This window comes from Phodopus roborovskii, unplaced genomic scaffold, assembly GCF_943737965.1.
Source record: "Phodopus roborovskii unplaced genomic scaffold, PHOROB, whole genome shotgun sequence".
Classification (NCBI taxonomy): Eukaryota; Metazoa; Chordata; class Mammalia; order Rodentia; family Cricetidae; genus Phodopus; species Phodopus roborovskii.
The window spans coordinates 1385574-1403204 of NW_026125059.1; the positions used below are offsets into that span (position 1 = coordinate 1385574).

General features: G+C 54.7%; 1 protein-coding gene across 1 annotated transcript in view; it reads right to left on the reverse strand.

The window, feature by feature from the left end:
- Col9a3 (collagen type IX alpha 3 chain) overlaps positions 1-17515 on the reverse strand; it is a 22277-nt gene extending 4762 nt beyond the window's left edge. The window contains 29 exon segments of the mRNA XM_051184854.1: positions 556-610; positions 771-917; positions 1057-1089; positions 2145-2189; positions 2836-2871; positions 4230-4415; positions 4532-4585; positions 5087-5140; positions 5460-5513; positions 5604-5648; positions 6184-6237; positions 6337-6390; positions 7457-7510; positions 8289-8342; positions 8825-8878; positions 9092-9145; positions 9423-9476; positions 10046-10099; positions 10748-10804; positions 11869-11910; positions 12205-12258; positions 12599-12652; positions 12875-12898; positions 13130-13165; positions 14236-14289; positions 15021-15092; positions 15615-15650; positions 16664-16732; positions 17275-17515. Of these exon segments, the coding sequence (XP_051040811.1) occupies positions 556-610; positions 771-917; positions 1057-1089; positions 2145-2189; positions 2836-2871; positions 4230-4415; positions 4532-4585; positions 5087-5140; positions 5460-5513; positions 5604-5648; positions 6184-6237; positions 6337-6390; positions 7457-7510; positions 8289-8342; positions 8825-8878; positions 9092-9145; positions 9423-9476; positions 10046-10099; positions 10748-10804; positions 11869-11910; positions 12205-12258; positions 12599-12652; positions 12875-12898; positions 13130-13165; positions 14236-14289; positions 15021-15092; positions 15615-15650; positions 16664-16732; positions 17275-17457 (1822 nt within the window). The 5' untranslated portion in view covers positions 17458-17515.
- Positions 17516-17631: the final 116 nt, after the last annotated feature.

Below are 17631 nucleotides of genomic sequence, written 5' to 3' on the forward strand. Positions count from 1 at the left end.
ACAGGATGCCAAGTACATACTTCAGAGAGGATTATCAAAGTATCTTCATGCAAAGTATAACACAACCAGCTATCCTTCAGAAGGGAATTCACTCACTGACCAAAAATGGTTATTGCCTGGTCTAGGGTATACCAGGGGAATCGAGAGGCCCCCCCTTCCCCTCTTCTCTCGGAACACCCCACATGCTGGAATGAGAAGTTCAAAGCCACTCAGGGAAGGAACTGTCCCTCCCGGCCAAAGGGCACAGTGGCTTGCTTCTTCCTTGTTTTTTGAGACAGGGTTTTCCTGTGTTCCTCTGGCTGTCCTGGACCTCTCTTAGACCAGACTGTTCTTGAACTCAGAGATCTGTCTGCCTCCACCTCCCAAGTGCTGCTGGGATTAAAGGTGTGCACCACCCAACTCCTTCCCTGTAACTATTGCCCTCAGTAGTTAGTTGGGGCTTCTCTGAGCGCCCTGCATTGTGTTAAGTCCTGGGAAGAGGACAGGCAGGGTGGGGAGGACAGTGGCCAAGGGGCAGAAGCTAAGTGGGGGTAGAGGAATGCACAAGAGACTCACCACTGATCATCCCTCCACAAAGCTCCCTGATGCGCTGTTCACTGGCTTCCTTGCCCTGAAATTCACCCAGGTCCATCAGCAGGTGGGCCAGTACACCAGTAGCCCTGACATACCCAACACCTCACTCCCCAAACTGATAGTTCACAAAAATATCATGGTCTAAACCCAGCACAAGTCTAACACCCCCAATGCAAGAGGAAGGAAAAGCCACAAACCGGAACTCCAGGCTTCCCTGTGATGCCTGGAACACCCTGAAGGCCTTGGAGGCCCAGTGGCCCTGGGGGACCTGGTACACCCTGGACTCCGCTGGTGCCATTGGGGCCCTGGATACCTTTGGGGCCCAGTTCCCCTCGGCTGCCAGACTGCAGAAAAACAAGAGGAAAGGGGTCAGAGTGAGTCCTCCTTGGGAAGGCCTGAACCTCAGGGGTGAGTGGCCGCAGGAGATCTAGGCAGTACCCAAAGGTGAATGGGAGCCTGTGGGCTCCTTGGATTTGTACTCACCTCTCCTTTTTGTCCAACGGGGCCATTGGGACCCTGTGAAGAGGAAGTTAAGTGTATGCTTTGAGCTTTGACTATGTATGGGTTTTGTGGAAGTGGCTGACGTAGCCCCTGCTCAGCGGAGGACAGCACCCAAGCTAACACTCAAGACCCCTCACACATGAACACACCAGAAGGCTTTTCTTTTTCACCCACAGACGCTGTTTTAAAACCTCTTTCCCATGATCTTAGTGGCTGCATGGTATCTGCTCCCAGTCTCTTCACTGCTGAGCCCAACATCTCCTTCCTGGAACTTTCCCTAGCTGGGGCCTCAGAAATGGTTGGTCCCAAATGTGTAAGTGGACCGACTGGGCTTTGCTCACAGCTGTGAGCTGACTGCCCACAGATAGAGCAGGAAAGGACAGAGGGTGACGTCCCCACCTGGCTCGCCATTATGGTAACTGGCACAGCGCAGAGGTTTCTAACTGGCAGGGGCTCTGTCCCGCACAGCCACTGTATGCCACTCCATCAGGTTAAGAGAGGTCAGGCGGGCTGATTCTAAGACTCTTGTCAAGCATTTCCCCAAATAAAGCACAATCAACTGGATCATTTACAAAGGGCATAGGAGGTCCACAGTTGCCAAGGGTTGCTACCTGAAGGGAGGGACCCTGGAGCTAGGCTTTCTCTGTGTCACTTAGACAAAAAGGAAAGACATCACTGGAAAACCGGAATCCCTGGCCACCTTGAAGCCAGGAAGGTCTTTCCATTTGAGTTCCAAGGCAGTTCTGTTCTGTGAGTGACTTAGTCAAAGTTCTACTTTATAACAGACCCAAGTTCCAGCTCTGAAAGTGGGGTTGTCTCCACTTAGACCTCAGCAGTGGCTGATCCAAGCAAGGGTGACGAGGCCCTCGGAGAGTCCCAACCTTAGCAGGGAACCACCCTGCCTGTGTCTTCTGGACCCCACTCTCCTACCACATACACTTAACGGGATGGCAAGACCTAGGCACTTGGGTGCTATTCATACCTTACCTGCATCTTCAGATCCCTGATGCACAGGACAGTCCCCACCCAGGAGACTCTCAGTTGGCAGTAAGGGGCTCAGGCATACTCACCAGCTCTCCTTTGTCTCCTGGAAGACCATCAGAACCTGCAATGCCCTGAGGATGACACACTAAAGTTACCTTTGGCTCCTCCCCACCTGAAGTCACTTGTGTATTATTACCGATCCTAGGACTGAGGCCAGAGCCGAGGCCAGGAACCTGTACTTGAAGGAGCTCCCAAAGTAACACGAGAACCCAAAAGCCACAGCCCAAGAGTATTTGCACAGCGAGGCTTTCCTGTTAGATGGCACCTTCCTGGCATTACACGGAGAAGCCCCGGACCACCCAGAGATAGACTGCAGCAGCCACCACAACGCACCCTCTCTGGGCTGTTTCAGGAAAGAATTTCAGAGAGAAGCCCACAGCTCTAACCTGCTTTTGCGACACCAGTGTTAGAGACCAGACTTCACATCTCTTTACGCCTTTTACAAAGCCCATTTCCCTAATCAGAAGTAGCTTTCTGTTGCCCCCCATCCCCCCACCGACAGCCATGTAGTGAGTTATCATAGACAATGACTTGTACCCAGTAAAGCAGCTGACTTTGTCCCCTCTGATGCCCAGGGCTGTGCTGAGCAGGAGCAGAGGAAAACAGAAGCAATATGGAGAGAGAGAGAATTGAAGGAGCCTCTCAAGAGCTTCGAAAGCAAACCCCAGCCAGAAGATGGCTTAGAGCTAACCCAACATGCGTGGGACTTGTGCTCACCTGGTCTCCTTTAGGGCCCGTGGCACCTCCGGGACCCTGGGCAGAGAGAAGGGTCGGGATTAGAGAAATCCTGGGGACCCCACAGAGTGTCACTGCCCTGCTTAGCAGAGGCAGGAATCCCACCTAGAGTAGGCATAACAATTTCTCCTAAGGCAGGGGGATCAGAACCAGACCCCAAACCCAGCTGTCAAACCCAAGTTTATAGGTAAAAGCAGCATACAACAGCCTTCCATGCCCCACAGGTCTTTCAAGGGTCAATTTTCCCAGGATAGCAGCTGCCTGTCACTCCCAGTGGACAATGAATTATTAATGTCTATGACTTGTGAGGGTATTCCCTCTCTGTGTCTCTGGTCTCTGTCTCTGTCTCTCTCTCTCTCACACACACACACAGAGCTTTTTGCTTAAATGGTGGAATATGTGCTTCCTGGACATGTAAAGGTGAAGGCTGTAGCAATGGCTCAGCTCTTGAGAGCACTGGCTGCTCTTGCAGAGGGCCTGGGTTTAGTGCCCAGAACCACATCAGGCAGCTCACAGCTGGCTGGCTGTAACTCTAGTTCCAGGGAATCAGACGCCCATCTCTGACATCCTTGGGCTCCTGCATGCACACAATGCACATACATAGGTGTGGGCAAACACCCATACACATAAAGTAAAAATAAATCTTTTTAAAAAAGAGAATTCAAATGTGAAAGTAAAGGCAAGAGTTATCCAAGGACGAGACAGCGGGGGGGGGGGGGGGGGGGGACTGCCCCCCCCCCCCCCGGGCCTGGGGCAGGCATTAGCACCGCCACCACCAAGCTTTTCCCTCCATTTGCTTAGGGTCCTTGGAGTTGTTGGCAAGCTCCCTAACCCCTGGAATTTCCTGCCTGGAGGTTAATAAAGTACCTTTTGTCCCTGCTGTGTGGTGGTGGTTTCGGTGGCTCCCTGTGTCTGTAAAGGTGCCCTGGAGCCTCCAATGCCTGAATGTACACATCTTTAGAGCGCCTGTCCCTGCCCAGTGGGGACTAAGAAAGCAATCGCATAGCCTCTAATGACCTGGTGTCTGGGCTAGGCTCCCTGCCAGGACCCTAACCTCCCACTAGGGGATCCCAGGAGTGAGGACCTGAGTTAGCCACAGCTCCCCTGGGCCCTGATATCACTGGCTGCTGTATGACCAGTAGCAAAGAGTCTTGGAAAGTTACATGTTTGAAACACTAGGGTCATTCAGGCCTCAGCTCACGCCCAACAGGTACCGCGGAGCCTAGAACCTCACGTGACTGCCTCTCTACCCTTGCCCCAGTAACTGGTTCTTTTAGGCCCGCATGTGGAGCTTTCCTTAGAGCAGTGAGCATTCTAGATCCCCTCTTGCCCAAGAACATCATCAAAAGAATGAGCAATAAAGGGACCAGGGACACCTGTTCACAGAGTTGATGCTACTGCCTCTAGCACCCATGTGGAAAGGAACAGACTGCTGGCCTGGGTCTATGTAGATTGGTTAGAGCAGGGAGGCACAAGAGAAAGACACTTACCCGGTCACCCACGTCACCCCGTAGGCCTTGGGGGCCTGGAAGGCCAGGGTCTCCTACGTTGCCCTTATGGCCCTGTGGATTGGATAACATCCCAACCAGTCAGCACCCCTAAGAACCCAGCCAGCCTCCTCTGCCCAGTCAACCAGGGACATTGCCCTGGCTCAAACCCTTACTCCAACTTTACCTACCTGGAAGCCACGGACGCCAGGGGCCCCAGGAGGACCTTGTGGGCCAAGAGCTCCCTAAAAGACCAGGATATAAGTGGATATTGTGAAGTCCACGGAGGCCCTAACAGCCCTTGTGGCTCAGGAGACCCAGCTATATCTCCCTGGGGTGTCGGGTGGACAGTGAATGAGTCTTAAGCCATGTCACAAGCACAGACACCTTCTGAGGCAATTAAGTGTGGGGAGCAGATCTCAGTCTGTACCCAAATTGTCAGACTGGCTCAGTGTCAGGTAGCAATGCCCAGTGTCTTCCTCAGGGTGTTAGTGGAGAAGGCTGAACCCACAGGTTATAGTACAAGGCTTTGGAATTTCCACCTAAACTTGTCAGGGTCTCAGCAGCACAGTGGCATGAAGAATTTGAGGCTAAGGTATCCCAGCATGACACCATTATCCCAGAGGGCGAGGGATAAAGAAGGTGAGATCCCCCCATTTCTTACCATTCCCAGGTTTCAGGGGTTTGGTCATTTATATACCCAAGTGCAACCCCTTCTTGCCCATAAAGCATGTCTTCCCACTCACCGCTGAGCCCCTGTGACCAGCCTCACCACGCTCCCCTGGAACACCAACATCTCCCTGCAAGGAAAGAAAAGGTCAAGGGCAGGGTATGACATATGACATACGTGAGAAGGGGCAAGATCCCTGTGTACAACATGGAGGGAGGAGCAGAGTCTCCATGTGCATTTACGAAAGGGCCAGAGTGCATGCGTACACAGAGTACATGCAGCAGGGTTTCTGTGTACACAATGGGAGGGGCATATACTCAGCATGCACAGACAAGGCAGAATCTCTGTGTACATACAGGGGAAGGGTAGATTCCCTGTGTGCACTGGGGGGGGAGGGAGAGGGGCACTACCCTCCTACGCACAGGTAGGGAAGGGTTATGGATACTCACAGGGATACCTGGCTCTCCAGAGGGGCCAGCCTCACCCAACTCCCCAGCTCTGCCCTGTAGAAACGAGGAGACAGAGAATGCTGTCCTCTCCCTCCATCACCATTACTGCAGCATTGCCTTTCTGGGGGAAAAGCAGCTACTCACCGGTTCTCCCTTCTCGCCTTTGGACCCGGCTCGTCCAGGGAGCCCCTGTCAGGACAGGGATCAGGGTCAGGGTCAGGGTCAAGTAAGGGCCTGGGTTAGGTTCAGAGTTGAAGTCAAGACAACAGCCTAGGTCCAGGCTGGAGTTTAGATTAGGCTTAATACTAGGAATCATAGGGTCAGGGCTAGGAGCCAGTATCAGAACCAAGGCTGCTGAGTCCATGGAGGGCATGCATGCAAAGAATATTCACAGTGCAGCTGCATAGTGTACGCATGGGCAGTGTGCATAGGCCAGACAACGTGCTCCAAAGGGTAAAGCTGACCCATGGTGGGACTCACAGCCTCCCCAGCCCGATTCAGAGCCACAGCACTCCCAGGCAGGGCCCACAAGGGTAACCCCACAATGTCCAGAAGGAATATAAGTTCATTTGCACTTGTTTGTCCCACACTAGAGTACAGGTATGTTCAAGTAGGGTTCCTGTCCTCCTGCCCCAGGGCTGTGCCAGACCCCAACAGAGTTATTCCTAGGACATCTGCAGGAGCTAATCCCAGAGGAACCAAGCTACACAGCTTGGGCACTCACCGGCAGCCCATTGGGACCCTTCTCTCCTGGGGCACCGTTGCGACCAGCCTCTCCCTACAAGGACAGTGATTAGGGTATGAGGAAAAGTGATGCTAAGGCCTGGGGAAGCTGAACTCCTATCTCCTCCCAGCAACCATCCTGCCGGGCACCAACCTTCTCGCCATCAAGCCCTGGTACGCCATCCTGGCCATCCTTGCCTGGCATGCCCTAAGGACAAGCAACAGTATTAGGCCCTTGAGACAGAGAGAATTACTTTGTTGCATGGAGAAACCCCTTCCTTTCCCTCTAAACTAAAAATGTCCCATGAGTCCCTGAGACTGGTTGTGTTTTCCTGGCTATATGCTGCCCTCAGAGGCCTTGCAAGGGAGTGGGTAGACAGGGTACCCATGGCTCTCAGCATACCTACCTATGTTTGCCGGCCTTTCCTTCTTAGGCGCCAGTTAAGCCTATCCCTAGACTACCGGTTTCTACAGGATCACAGCAGCTGCAGAACTACAGGCTGGAGCAGAAGGGAGATGTGGACTGCTGTGGGGAGGCGTCTGCAGCTGCTGGTGCCACTGTAGGTTTCTGGGAGATGTTGGGGCTGCTGGAAATGCTGAGGTCTCCCAGGGAGGCTATGGATTTCTGGGGCTGCTAGAGCGGTTGGTGGGGCTGTTGGGGGGACTGCTAGGTTCTGCTGTGGGTTTCTGGGGCTTCTTGGAATTGCTGAACCACAGTGGTTTAGATGACAAGGAGGTACTGATGGGAGATGCCATTATGTATATATGGTTCTCATACTGGTTAATGAATAAAGCACTGTTGGCCAATAAGAAAGCAAGGTGGGCGGGACTAGGAGACAAGGAGGATTCGAGGAAGTAATAGGGAGGAGTCAGCATGTAGAGACTGGAGAGAGCAGACGCCGGCCCCACTCTCCGGTAAGATGAGACCACGTGGAAATACTTAGATTAATAGAAATGGGTTAGTAATTAAGACAGAGCTAGCCGATAAGAAACAAGTAACTGGCCAACAGCGTTATATCAAATGCAGAGTCTCCGTGTGTTCATTGGGGCTGGCGCCGTGGTGGGTCAGGCATTTTTGAGGAGGGGTCCCTGACCCATCATAGGGCACACACTTGTGAAGCAGGGCCCGGTGTATGGGCGGAACTGTGGGAAGAGAACCTCAGGAAAATGATGACAAATGGCAGCAAGAGTTCAGCCAAGAGGAGCAGCAATGTTGGGGCAGTTTATGTGACCATGACACCAGGCTTGATGCCACGGATACCTGAGACACTCACTGGTTCTCCACCGGGTCCGGCCATTCCAGGGATTCCTTTGGGACCAGGCCTGCCCTAAAGGAAACATGGGACAGAAAGGGCTGAAGTTGGTGCCCTGAGGAATATCCCACCTTGCCTCACCCTGTGTGTCCCCACAGGCTCAGCCACACATGGCCAGCTTTCGGGACATCAGGTAGACTGTGTTTCAACTGGAGACGGTGTCGTGGCTCATCCCAATCGCTGCAGATACGATCCATCACCATTAGGGTTTATGGCCACTGTAGCACTGATCAGCCACTGGCCTCAAGGAGGGAAAAGGATGTCTGGAGGCTGCAAGTGTTTGTGGACAGCCAGTTCTGTCCAGGAGAAGCCTGGCTGCCTACGCTGTAACTCCGAGTCTATCTGCAGCTGGCAGTCTGAGGTTACTGGAGAGGAGAAAGGAAGCTACCTGCCTGTCTCCTATGGCCTCTCCCCTGGGCTTCTCACTGCTGGCTGCTAGGCAGGCAGGGAGGGAGCTGGGACCCTTCAGATCCAGGTCAGGGTTTTGTTTGTTTGTTTTTGGTTTTTCGAATGTAACAGTCCTGGCACTCACTCTGTATGTAGACCAGGCTGGCCTCAAACTCACAGAGATCCACCTACCTTTGCCTCCTGAGTGCTGGGACTAAAGGCGTGCGCCACCACCACCTGGCCCATTTCCAGCATTATATCCCTTCCAGAATAGGGTACACAGCATGAAGAATCCTCATGCCCCCGGCCGGGGTCCTCTAAGTGCCCTCCACCCCCAACTCTAGTCAGGAATTAGGTCAGGCTCTTTCACAGACAGGTCCAGAGAACCAAGCCCCTTCTCACTCACCAGGTCACCCTTAGGGCCTCGGATCCCTTCTGGACCCCTCTCACCTCTGTCGCCCTAAAAAATAGCAAGGGGGTAGGGACAATGTTAACAACACAGAGAAGGCAGGAAAGCTGTGTGCCGACTGAAGCCTCTTCCGGGTTTTGCCTGGTTTAGCCCTCTAGACCTAGTCACAGGCAGCCTGGGATGGTGACACCGCCCCCCCCCCCAGCCATATCCAGACAACAAAGGAGGCAGGTCTCCTGTGAAGGTCAGATACCCCAATGCTTCCCAGCTGTGCTGTCACCGAGGCATGCCATGTGCCTTATGCTACTTCACACATGCCCTGGACCTCACAGATAGCTACGCCACCCCGTGGTGTATCTGGGTGCCTCGTGTGTCTACGGACACGTCATCCTGGGACAGGGCTACGGGAAATCCAAGCGGGACAGAAGGCAGCGTTTGTGTGAACCAGCCGCGGGATGGTGGTCAAAGGGTCTGGGCTGGTCTGTGGACCACACCCCACCCCACCCCACCCACCAGCCCAGAGAGATACATACCACTTTCCCAGGTGCTCCTGGGATCCCAGGGGGGCCCCGAAACCCAATGGGACCCTGTAGAGGAGAGAAGGCATTTGATGTCCTCCTACAGGAGGCTCCAGCCCCGCCCCAACTTGCCAAGCAGCAAGAGCCCCGAGTTTCTGGCTGCTAAGGGTCTTTCATCTTGAGCCTGAGTAGAATCTGGGTAGGGATGATCCCAGGACTGATGTCAGCTGACCCCCTGTCTGCCCACCCCCCACCCCCCCACCCCCCGCCAGCAGCACTTACCCTGTCTCCAGGGGGCCCAAGTGGTCCTGGAAGTCCTTGTAATCCTCGTGGGCCCTGAGAGAACAGAACCAGTGCTACAGAGGCCAGATGGCACATCTACCTGAATGGCCACCACAGGACTTGCCTCAGAGTCCCCCAAGGCCTTGGCATCTTTCCTAGAAGTGCTTGACTTCAACTAAAGCTCTTGGAGGGAGCAACACTAGCCTTGATGTCACCCGGGATGCGACCCTCTCTCAAGGGCTGGTTTCTTGTCCCTGAAGTCTAAACTAACTTCCCTTGGTGACCATCACAGGGGCTTCCATGTCACCGCCCTGACCCTCCCTGGCCTCACCTGTAATCCCACGGTGCCTGGGATGCCGGGAGGCCCAGGGGGGCCAGGATTACCCTACAACAGAGAAAGTAGTAGTCAGTTAGTCCACCCTAGTCCTTCTAGTATCTTCCATTTCCCACTGGTCCCCTTCCATGAGCCTGAGTCATGAGGGGCATTACTCCTACTTCACATCTGAGCCATGGAGGTTGAGTGAGGTGGGTACACTTAGGCCACATAAATGATGGTGACCTCACCACTCCCTGGGAAGGACCAGAGGTCTCTGTCCAAGCAAAGGGCCCAGGCCTTCTTAGGCACCTCCTTCCTGGCCAAGTGGGGGAGTGCCACTGTACACCTGGCGGTCTATACTCAGCCACTCCTACCATCAGAAGGGTAGGCAGGACAGTGGCCACTGTGTCAGGTGGCAGAGGCCCAGAGCCAAGTGTCCCCAGAGACTCTCAGTACACCAGGAGCTTCCGTGTGAGGTCAGATAAAATGTGCTTATACGAAAGGAGTCTGCCCCGGGGCCTCCCACTTCTGACTAGCCAGGCCCCATTGAGGAAATACCAGCGGCAGGTACCTACCCAGAGGTTTTGCCTATGGCTGCCCTTCTAGGTCGGTGAACCTACGTGTGGGCAGCATCTTACCTTCTCACCATCTTTGCCAACTTCTCCTTGTTCCCCTTTGTAGCCAGCAGGTCCCTGAAAACAAACATGGAAGTCACAGCCCCTAGACCCATGGATGCCCCCGATTCCGCCTATGCAGGCTCAAGGGCTGTGCAGCCAGCCAGCCAGGCAGGAATTCAGAATCCTAGGCGGAACCAGATAGGGAGATTGAGGCCTGTGCTTTCCAAGGACCCCCAAGAGGAGGATGGTTAGGATTAGCCCTCACTCATATCTCTCTCTCTCTCTCTCTCTCTCTCTCTCTCTCTCTGCCTGACCACTAAACCATCTCCCCAGCACCCACCTTTGTCTCTTTAGGTACAGGCAAAAACAATGTCTTCGCATTACTAACTTCAGCCTCCCCCAGACGGGACAGGCGATCCTGCATGGGCTACTACTGTTAGAAACGTGGTAGATTCTGAGTTAAATACATACTGGCTCAGTGGTAGAATACTGCCTAGCTTACATCAGGCCCTCAGTTGCCAGGCCTAGCCTGGTCATACTTCTAGTGTGAGAAAATGGGGAGAGAAGATAGGATGAGTTGATGGGCAATTATATCCCCCCCTGTAACAAGCTGAGTCTAGGCTCAGACTTTCTGAAACCCCAAACTACATAGCATGGGGGGACCCAATGGCCTCTGTCAGTGGAGAAGCGTGCTCAGCCTGTCACCTGCCGTTGCCCACTCACCTTGAACCCTGGCATTCCTGGGGGTCCAGGGGGGCCCGGAGGGCAGATGGCAGGGCACTGTGGAAAAGCAGAAAGATCAGATCCTTCCAAGACAGCTAGGGCAGGATAGCGCAAGAGAGGGGGTGAGTGTACTGAAAAGGACCGTTTCACCAGTGAGGGAGACGGTGGGCAAGCCTAAACAGGACTCCATTCAGTGCTGGGCATGAGGTGTGGCGAGCAAGCGAGCCACTGGAGAGCTGGATTGTAGCCAGTCACCCTCCTCCCTCACTCTCTACAGACAGGCTCAAAGTCAAAGCAGCTATTTACACACTGGCTGCTGGCTGCAGGCTCCACAAAGGGGCCTTCATGTGACTGGGTACCTGGAGGCTCTTGAAGGTGGGGGGGGGATGCTACATGTCTCAACCAATAGTACTGATGCTCTGGTTTGACAGCATATCCTGTGCCAGATACCAAGAAACTGATGGAGATTTCCAGCTCACTTCATGCTGAACTGGCCAAGGGTACACAGTGGTAGTGACTTCTACCCACCTCCAGCCCATCCCAGAGGCTCAACACTTGTCCTTATCTGGAAGAACCCCCCTTTCCCCTTCTAGGGGACGTTTGAGCAAGCACGAAGAATGGTGGGAAGGTGGCCACCAATGTTGAGTGAAACGGCACCCAGATGGGGATGAAACCAGACACAAACTGTCTCCTAGGAACTAGGAACCCCCCTGCAACAGACTAGGCCTATCAGCCACTCAGTGCAGTGGCTACTTACCACCTAATACAGAGAACAGCTGAGAGGTGGCTCTACAGGAAGCCGAGTTGCCACCTGATGGAACTGCACTCATTAGGAACCTCTTCTCTGTGACTAGCAGCTTTGTGAGGGACAGCACAGGTGTAGATGGTGAGCAGAGATGAGGCCAGGCTTGTGCCTGGAGCCATCTGCAGAGCCTGGAGCCCAGTCCCCAAGGAACTCCCCCTGGGGCCTTCCTGCCAGGAAAGCAGGTCCCTCTATGGTAGAGACTGTCTTGGAACCCCGCCCCCAGCAGTGGCCCTAGGCAAGACTCCTCCTCCAAAGCAGGGCCTGAATAGGTTTGTGACTATGCTCATAACTGCTCCACATTCACCACGAAGCATACCTGCAGGTCAGTAGCACCTTCAGGGAGGACTCCAGGGTTTCCCTTGAACATAGAAGAAGCAGTTGGTGTCCATCCACCCCACTACCCACTCTGTCTTTGGTTTTCGTCTAACAGAGGGCTTGAAATCCTCAACCCTATCTCCCCAGTAGCCAGTGCAAGGCACTGCTGACCCATCTGCCAAGGAGGTGACAATAGATATCATTTGGTGACCTTGAATGCTGTACCAACCCACCTCCCACCTGCTTCTGGGGAATGGCAGAGCCCGGGCAGGTATTAAGGTGGGGTCCAGCCTAGGTAGTCTAGGCAGCCTGACAGAGACCCCTCCTCAGTACTTACAGGAGGTCCAGGCGGTCCTGGGGGGCCAGGCAGGCCTGGGAGTCCAGAGGGTCCCTACAGAGGAGTCATGACTCAGAACAGAGCCTGCCCCACTGAGGGAGGGCACCAGCTTCACCCAAAGTAGAGGATACTCAGCTCCCTTTATCCTCCCTGGATGAAGCCTGTGTTGCTGCCCATCTGTCTGCCATCCTGAGTCATGGGTGCCTCTCTGCTGGGGCTTTAGTCAGTGCCCCCCCCAAGTATGGGGCAGGGAGGAAAGGAACAGAGAGGAGAGAGTATACAGGGAAGACAGAGGTGAGGGTTAGCAGGAGGAGGAACGTGGAGCCTCTGGTTAGGTGTGGGTACTAAGGCTACATGTGTTCGCGCAATGGCCACACAGCGTGCAGTCACTCACCGGGGGGCCTCGCAGACCAATCCCACCTGGGAGGCCACTCACTCCTGCCTCTCCCTGGAGGAGATAAAGAAGAGGGAACCCTGGGTGAGGGACTCCCACCAGGGCTGTCCGCCCTTTGAAAGGCCAGGATTCCTAGTGTGAAGAAGTCAGGTCATGCCCTAAGAAGACCGCTATGCCAGGGTCTGGGATTTCCCACACAAGATGGGACTCAGTGAGCGCTGCTCTTTCTGGGAACTGACATTTTTGGGAGGGGCCGAGGGGGTGATGAATACTCACAGGAGGTCCAGGGAGGCCTTTGCCCTGCAAAGACAAGAACAAGATCAGAGCACAGGTTGGCCCTGCTACCCCCCAAGGAAATTTGGGGGTTCAGGAAGAGTGAGGTACCTGATTTAGGAAAACCATACCCGCTAACCCAGAGGTCATAGCCTAGGTAAGATTCTAGGCCTCCAGGCCAGTGCTAGGGACCCCATGGATATCATCCCACAATGACCAGGTACACTGTGTTCATGGGGAGGATGGGTTGGTACTTACCCCAAGTCCTGGTGGCCCTGGGGGTCCTAGACTTCCCTGAAGGGGAAAAAAAAAAGAGGTCAGATACACAGGGAAGAAACTTTGGCCTTTGTTTGCAAACCTACACCCCCCCCCCCGGGTTCTAAGTCATAACTGTCTAGTTGGGGAGCAGGGATGAATACTGCTATAGAACATTGGGGCCATGTAAGGCTCTGCTGTCCTAGAAACCTGGGTGAGTACGGAGGAAAAGCATAGCCAAGAAAGTTGCTAGTGGGTGGGCGGGGCCAGCAGGAGGCAAGACACAAGGGTAGGTGTGAGCCACAGTTAGGGCCCCCAGACTGTCTTCTGGAAGCTGTGCCAACACTAGCTTGCAAAAGTTGCCGAGACCTCAGGACTCAGTCTATGTGAGGGAACTAGCAGCTTGGCAGAACAGGGCCTAAAATGACTGGTTTGCCAAGAAGTTGGGACACTCTGGTCGTCCTTGCACTGTAGTTCAAGTGTCCCCAAGACAGCCTGGGACCAGCTCACCCGAGGCTGAGCAGAACTAGCCCAGGTGGCCACCAGCAACTCACTTTCATTTAGGTGCCCACACATCTGAGTAGCCCATGCTAGCTGTGGTCTTGGGTCCCACCCAACCCTCTTGCTCTCAGAGGAGCTTTGTGTTCACCGCTCCTGAGGTGAAGATCTTGTATAGACAGATCTGTCCTCCAAAGGAGAAGAGGGTGGGCCAGTTTGCCAGTAAACAGGGCAGATTCAGTGAAAACGGTCCGACTCAGCGGATGTGCAGGTTCCTCCTGTACTCATTTACCCAGGGCCCTGGTATCCAGAGACACTGCGCAGAGGGACACCTGGGCCTCATCCTGTAACCCCCATCACCACACCAGCTCTCCTTGCCATGGTCTGAATGCTAAGATGACTGTGACCAGGTGCTCGGGATTGCTGGGAAGGGGGAAGGGGCTGTGGCGCTCGAGGCTGTCCACTTGCATTGTTCCCTGAGGCGGAGTGATGGGATAGGGCCCAGCCAGTGCAGTCGTGGGCATTATCCACAGAACTTTCATCCTGGTAGCCTGGTGGGCCACCTGGGAACCTTATCCCTGGACTGTAGCCACTGGGATAGAAACACTTACCCGTTCTCCAGGGGCACCTTTGGGTCCTGGGGAACCATCCCTCCCGGTCAGACCCTGGAAAAGTAGGTAAGGGGATAGGCTCAAGAAACCACCAATGAGAAGCACGTGCCATGGTCCCAGGAAGAAATGAGCCGCAGACACCTTCCCTCCCCCCCCAAGTTGGTGTTTCTGTGTCCTGGAACTCACTCTGTAGACCAGGCTGACCTTGAACTCTAAGAGATCCACATGCCTCCTGAGTGCTGGGGTTAAAAGCGTGCACCACCACTTCCTGGCTCACAGACACTTTCTTAGCTATGAATCCAAAGGCAGGGACCACTTAGAAAGGTGTACCTTGGAGTGGGCGGGGCCAGCACGTGGAGAATCTGCCACCAAACCCGAAGATGGCAAAACAAAGTGGTCCAGCAGCCCAGTCCTCAGACCCTGTCTGGCTAGTCCTACAGCCAGGACCTTGAGTGCATCACCATTCATCAAGCCATCAGGGAGCTTGCAGGAACACTGCTCGCTCGGCCAGCATGGTGCAGGAAGCCTGACAATGGGCACTTGTTCTCGGATAGGTAAGAGCTGATGCAGCTCCCCACTACTGGAAGCTGGTTCTGTCCCAGCCAGGAGCTGGCAGCGTCTGGGATGAAGGCCAGGGACCCCCACCGGGAACTACCTCCACTTCTGTCAGAACAAGGCTTCCGCCTGAATAAGCCCAGCTGCAGAATAGCAGTGAAAACCGGACCGTTGGCTGAGCTGAGACAGGGGTGAGGTGAGGTAGAGATGCAGGAGGAGGGTACACTCACATCCACACCAGGCAGTCCTGGCAATCCTGCCTCTCCTGGCTTCCCTGGCTTCCCCGAGGTCCCTTTGGGTCCCTGGTAGGAGGAAAGGACAGAGTTATGCAAGAACTATCTGGCTCTGACTGAGTTCCAGTCTCCATGAGGGATGTCAAAGTCCTCTCTGTGTTGGTGTTGGCTACCACACAGCTGTGGTGATGGGCTCCTTGCCCTGCTCCTCTGCCAGACCCTGGAAGACTTGTTCCAGCCTCCCCAGCAAAAGACCAGCAGGTGGGTCACCACATAGGAATGCCTGTGGGCTCAAGATCTGCAACCAAGGTGAGAGAGACTGCACAGGCACCGTGGGGAGAGGCCTAAGGGCTGTACTATCTCCCTTCTCTAGTTTATCTGAAAAGTGTCACAAACAAAGCTTCCAGCCAGACCCAGCAGAGAGCCCATAAGCTACCCTCCCACCCACTTCCAGGCTCGGCCCCCAGGCCTCTCCTGGGGCAATGCAGGCCCACAGAAGCCAGGCCAGGGAGTCAGGGATCTTTTGTTTTCTGTGTTCATCTCTCCCTTGCAAACTAGAAAAGCCTCCCTTTTCCAACCAGGGACACTTACTGGAGGGCCAGGCAGACCGGGAGGGCCAGCTTCTCCCTGAAAAACACAACAATGACCACATGTGACCCCTGAAAACAGGAGACCCACCCTAGAGCTGGGCCATTCCCCAATCCAGTCCTGCAAGCCTGGCTCATGGAGACATTATGGGGGTCCCCAGACCCTCTCATTTATACCTGGAGCCTTTCTTCTGCAGGCTAGCTAGGGATGGGGTGAGCTAGAAACAGGCTCAGCCACGCAGCACTTGGGGATCACTTGGGAACACAGGGACACAGTAACCTCCAGGAAATACAAAGTGGCTATAGCTAGCTGAGCATCTTGACTCCCTCTGTCTGGGAAACGGCAGTTCCTCCCCCATTTTCCAGAAAGATACCCAGCAGCTGCATCCTCCACGGACACCTGCTAGGGTAATGAATCTTTCAGCTGAGACTTTAAGACTATTTTAAGGAGGGACCTTAAAGCCTGGATGCTTAGCTACAGCAGAGGGGCTCCTGGGCAACCTAGGTCCAACATGGTAGCCGAGGAAGGGTGTGAGGGAGCCTGTGGCTATCATGGCTGAGTTAGGTCCTGGAAGGAATTCAAGGAACTTTTGGTGAAGCTTCCTATAGCCCTCTATGCATGCATCCCTAGGGGGAATAACATGGATGTCTGGGGGCTGCCCTTCCTGGAGAAGAGCCTATGGGAAGCTTTCCACTCCATATGATGGAGGTGGGGGGAGACATGGGGTAGAGCGGCAAGACTTCAGTTGCCTCCCCAATTCGTTTGGGCTGTAACTGAATAAGACACTACCCTTGAGGATAAACTGGTCCCCATCCCCATCTAAGACTGACTCGATTCTCAGCCCCAACAAGATCCCATCCCCAGAATAACCCCTAGACTACAGGAGGACATGCATCTTTCAGGGCTCAGTTTTAGCCAAGGGCCAGCCTATTATCTGTACTCCAGGATCTACCCCAAAGAGGAGCAAGGTCTTTTCAGCCCTACTGGGTACCCTGTATCACCCAAGCTCTCAGAGGAGGGGCTTGCATGTGTGGTCACCTTCCCCAACTCACATCGATGCCATCCTTGCCCGGCTTCCCAGGAGGCCCTTGGGGACCAGGGGGGCCTCGAGGTCCCACTTTCTGAAATTAAGATAAGTTATTAGGTAGCCCTTTTTTCCACCATGTCAGACCCCTTTCCCATCTTCCCCAGCCCAAGTAATTCTGGGGCCTGTGGCAGTGGCCCATGACCCCCCCCCCTTTCCTGCCTGCTAGAAAACCCCAACGTCTCCAGGGCTGGAGCCTGGTGAGGAGACACAGTTTATCCCCACTTGCTCCAGGAGTGGCTGTGCCGCTGCCCCACAGGGAGTCTCTAGGAACAAAGGCAACATTGTACATTCTGAGCGTGGTGGCAGCGCCTTCAGCGGCCTGACCCAGTTGGGCCAAGACGAATGGGAGCCCAGGATCACGGTCGATTTGTCCTGGTGTCCATAGGGCTCGGCTACATCACTAGAGTTTGCTCGCTGGAGCAAGGTGGCGGAGAGGGTGCCATCCATGGACGTCCTCGAGGGTCCTCGGCGGCGGCACTCAGGGCTTGGCCCAGGAGACTCCAGCTGTCTCAGGCTGTGAGGTTCCATGTCCAGCCCCATCCCCGACCCGGTCGGCACCCGAAGGCTCGCGCTCACCTGCGCGGAGGTGGCCGTCAGAAGCTGCCCCAGCAGCAGGAGGGCCAGGACAGGAGCTCCGGTCATGGCTGGCTGGCGTTCTGAGCGTCTGGCGCCGGGCAGCAGGGTGGGGAGAGGGGCTGGGGGCGGCGCGAGGCCTTGCGCCCCGCCCTGCCCCGCCCCACTCGGGCACAAGCCCCCCATTCAGCTGGGCCCACCTGGGCCAGCGGGGCGCCGCGTGGGCTGGGAAGAAAAAAAAAAAAAAAAAAGAAAAGAAAAACCAGCAACATTTTCCGGCCCTCCTTTGAGTTAAAATTATCCCAGGACAGCGCGCGTTACACACTCGCACCTTTCAGCGCACAAGAAAGACTCTTTTTT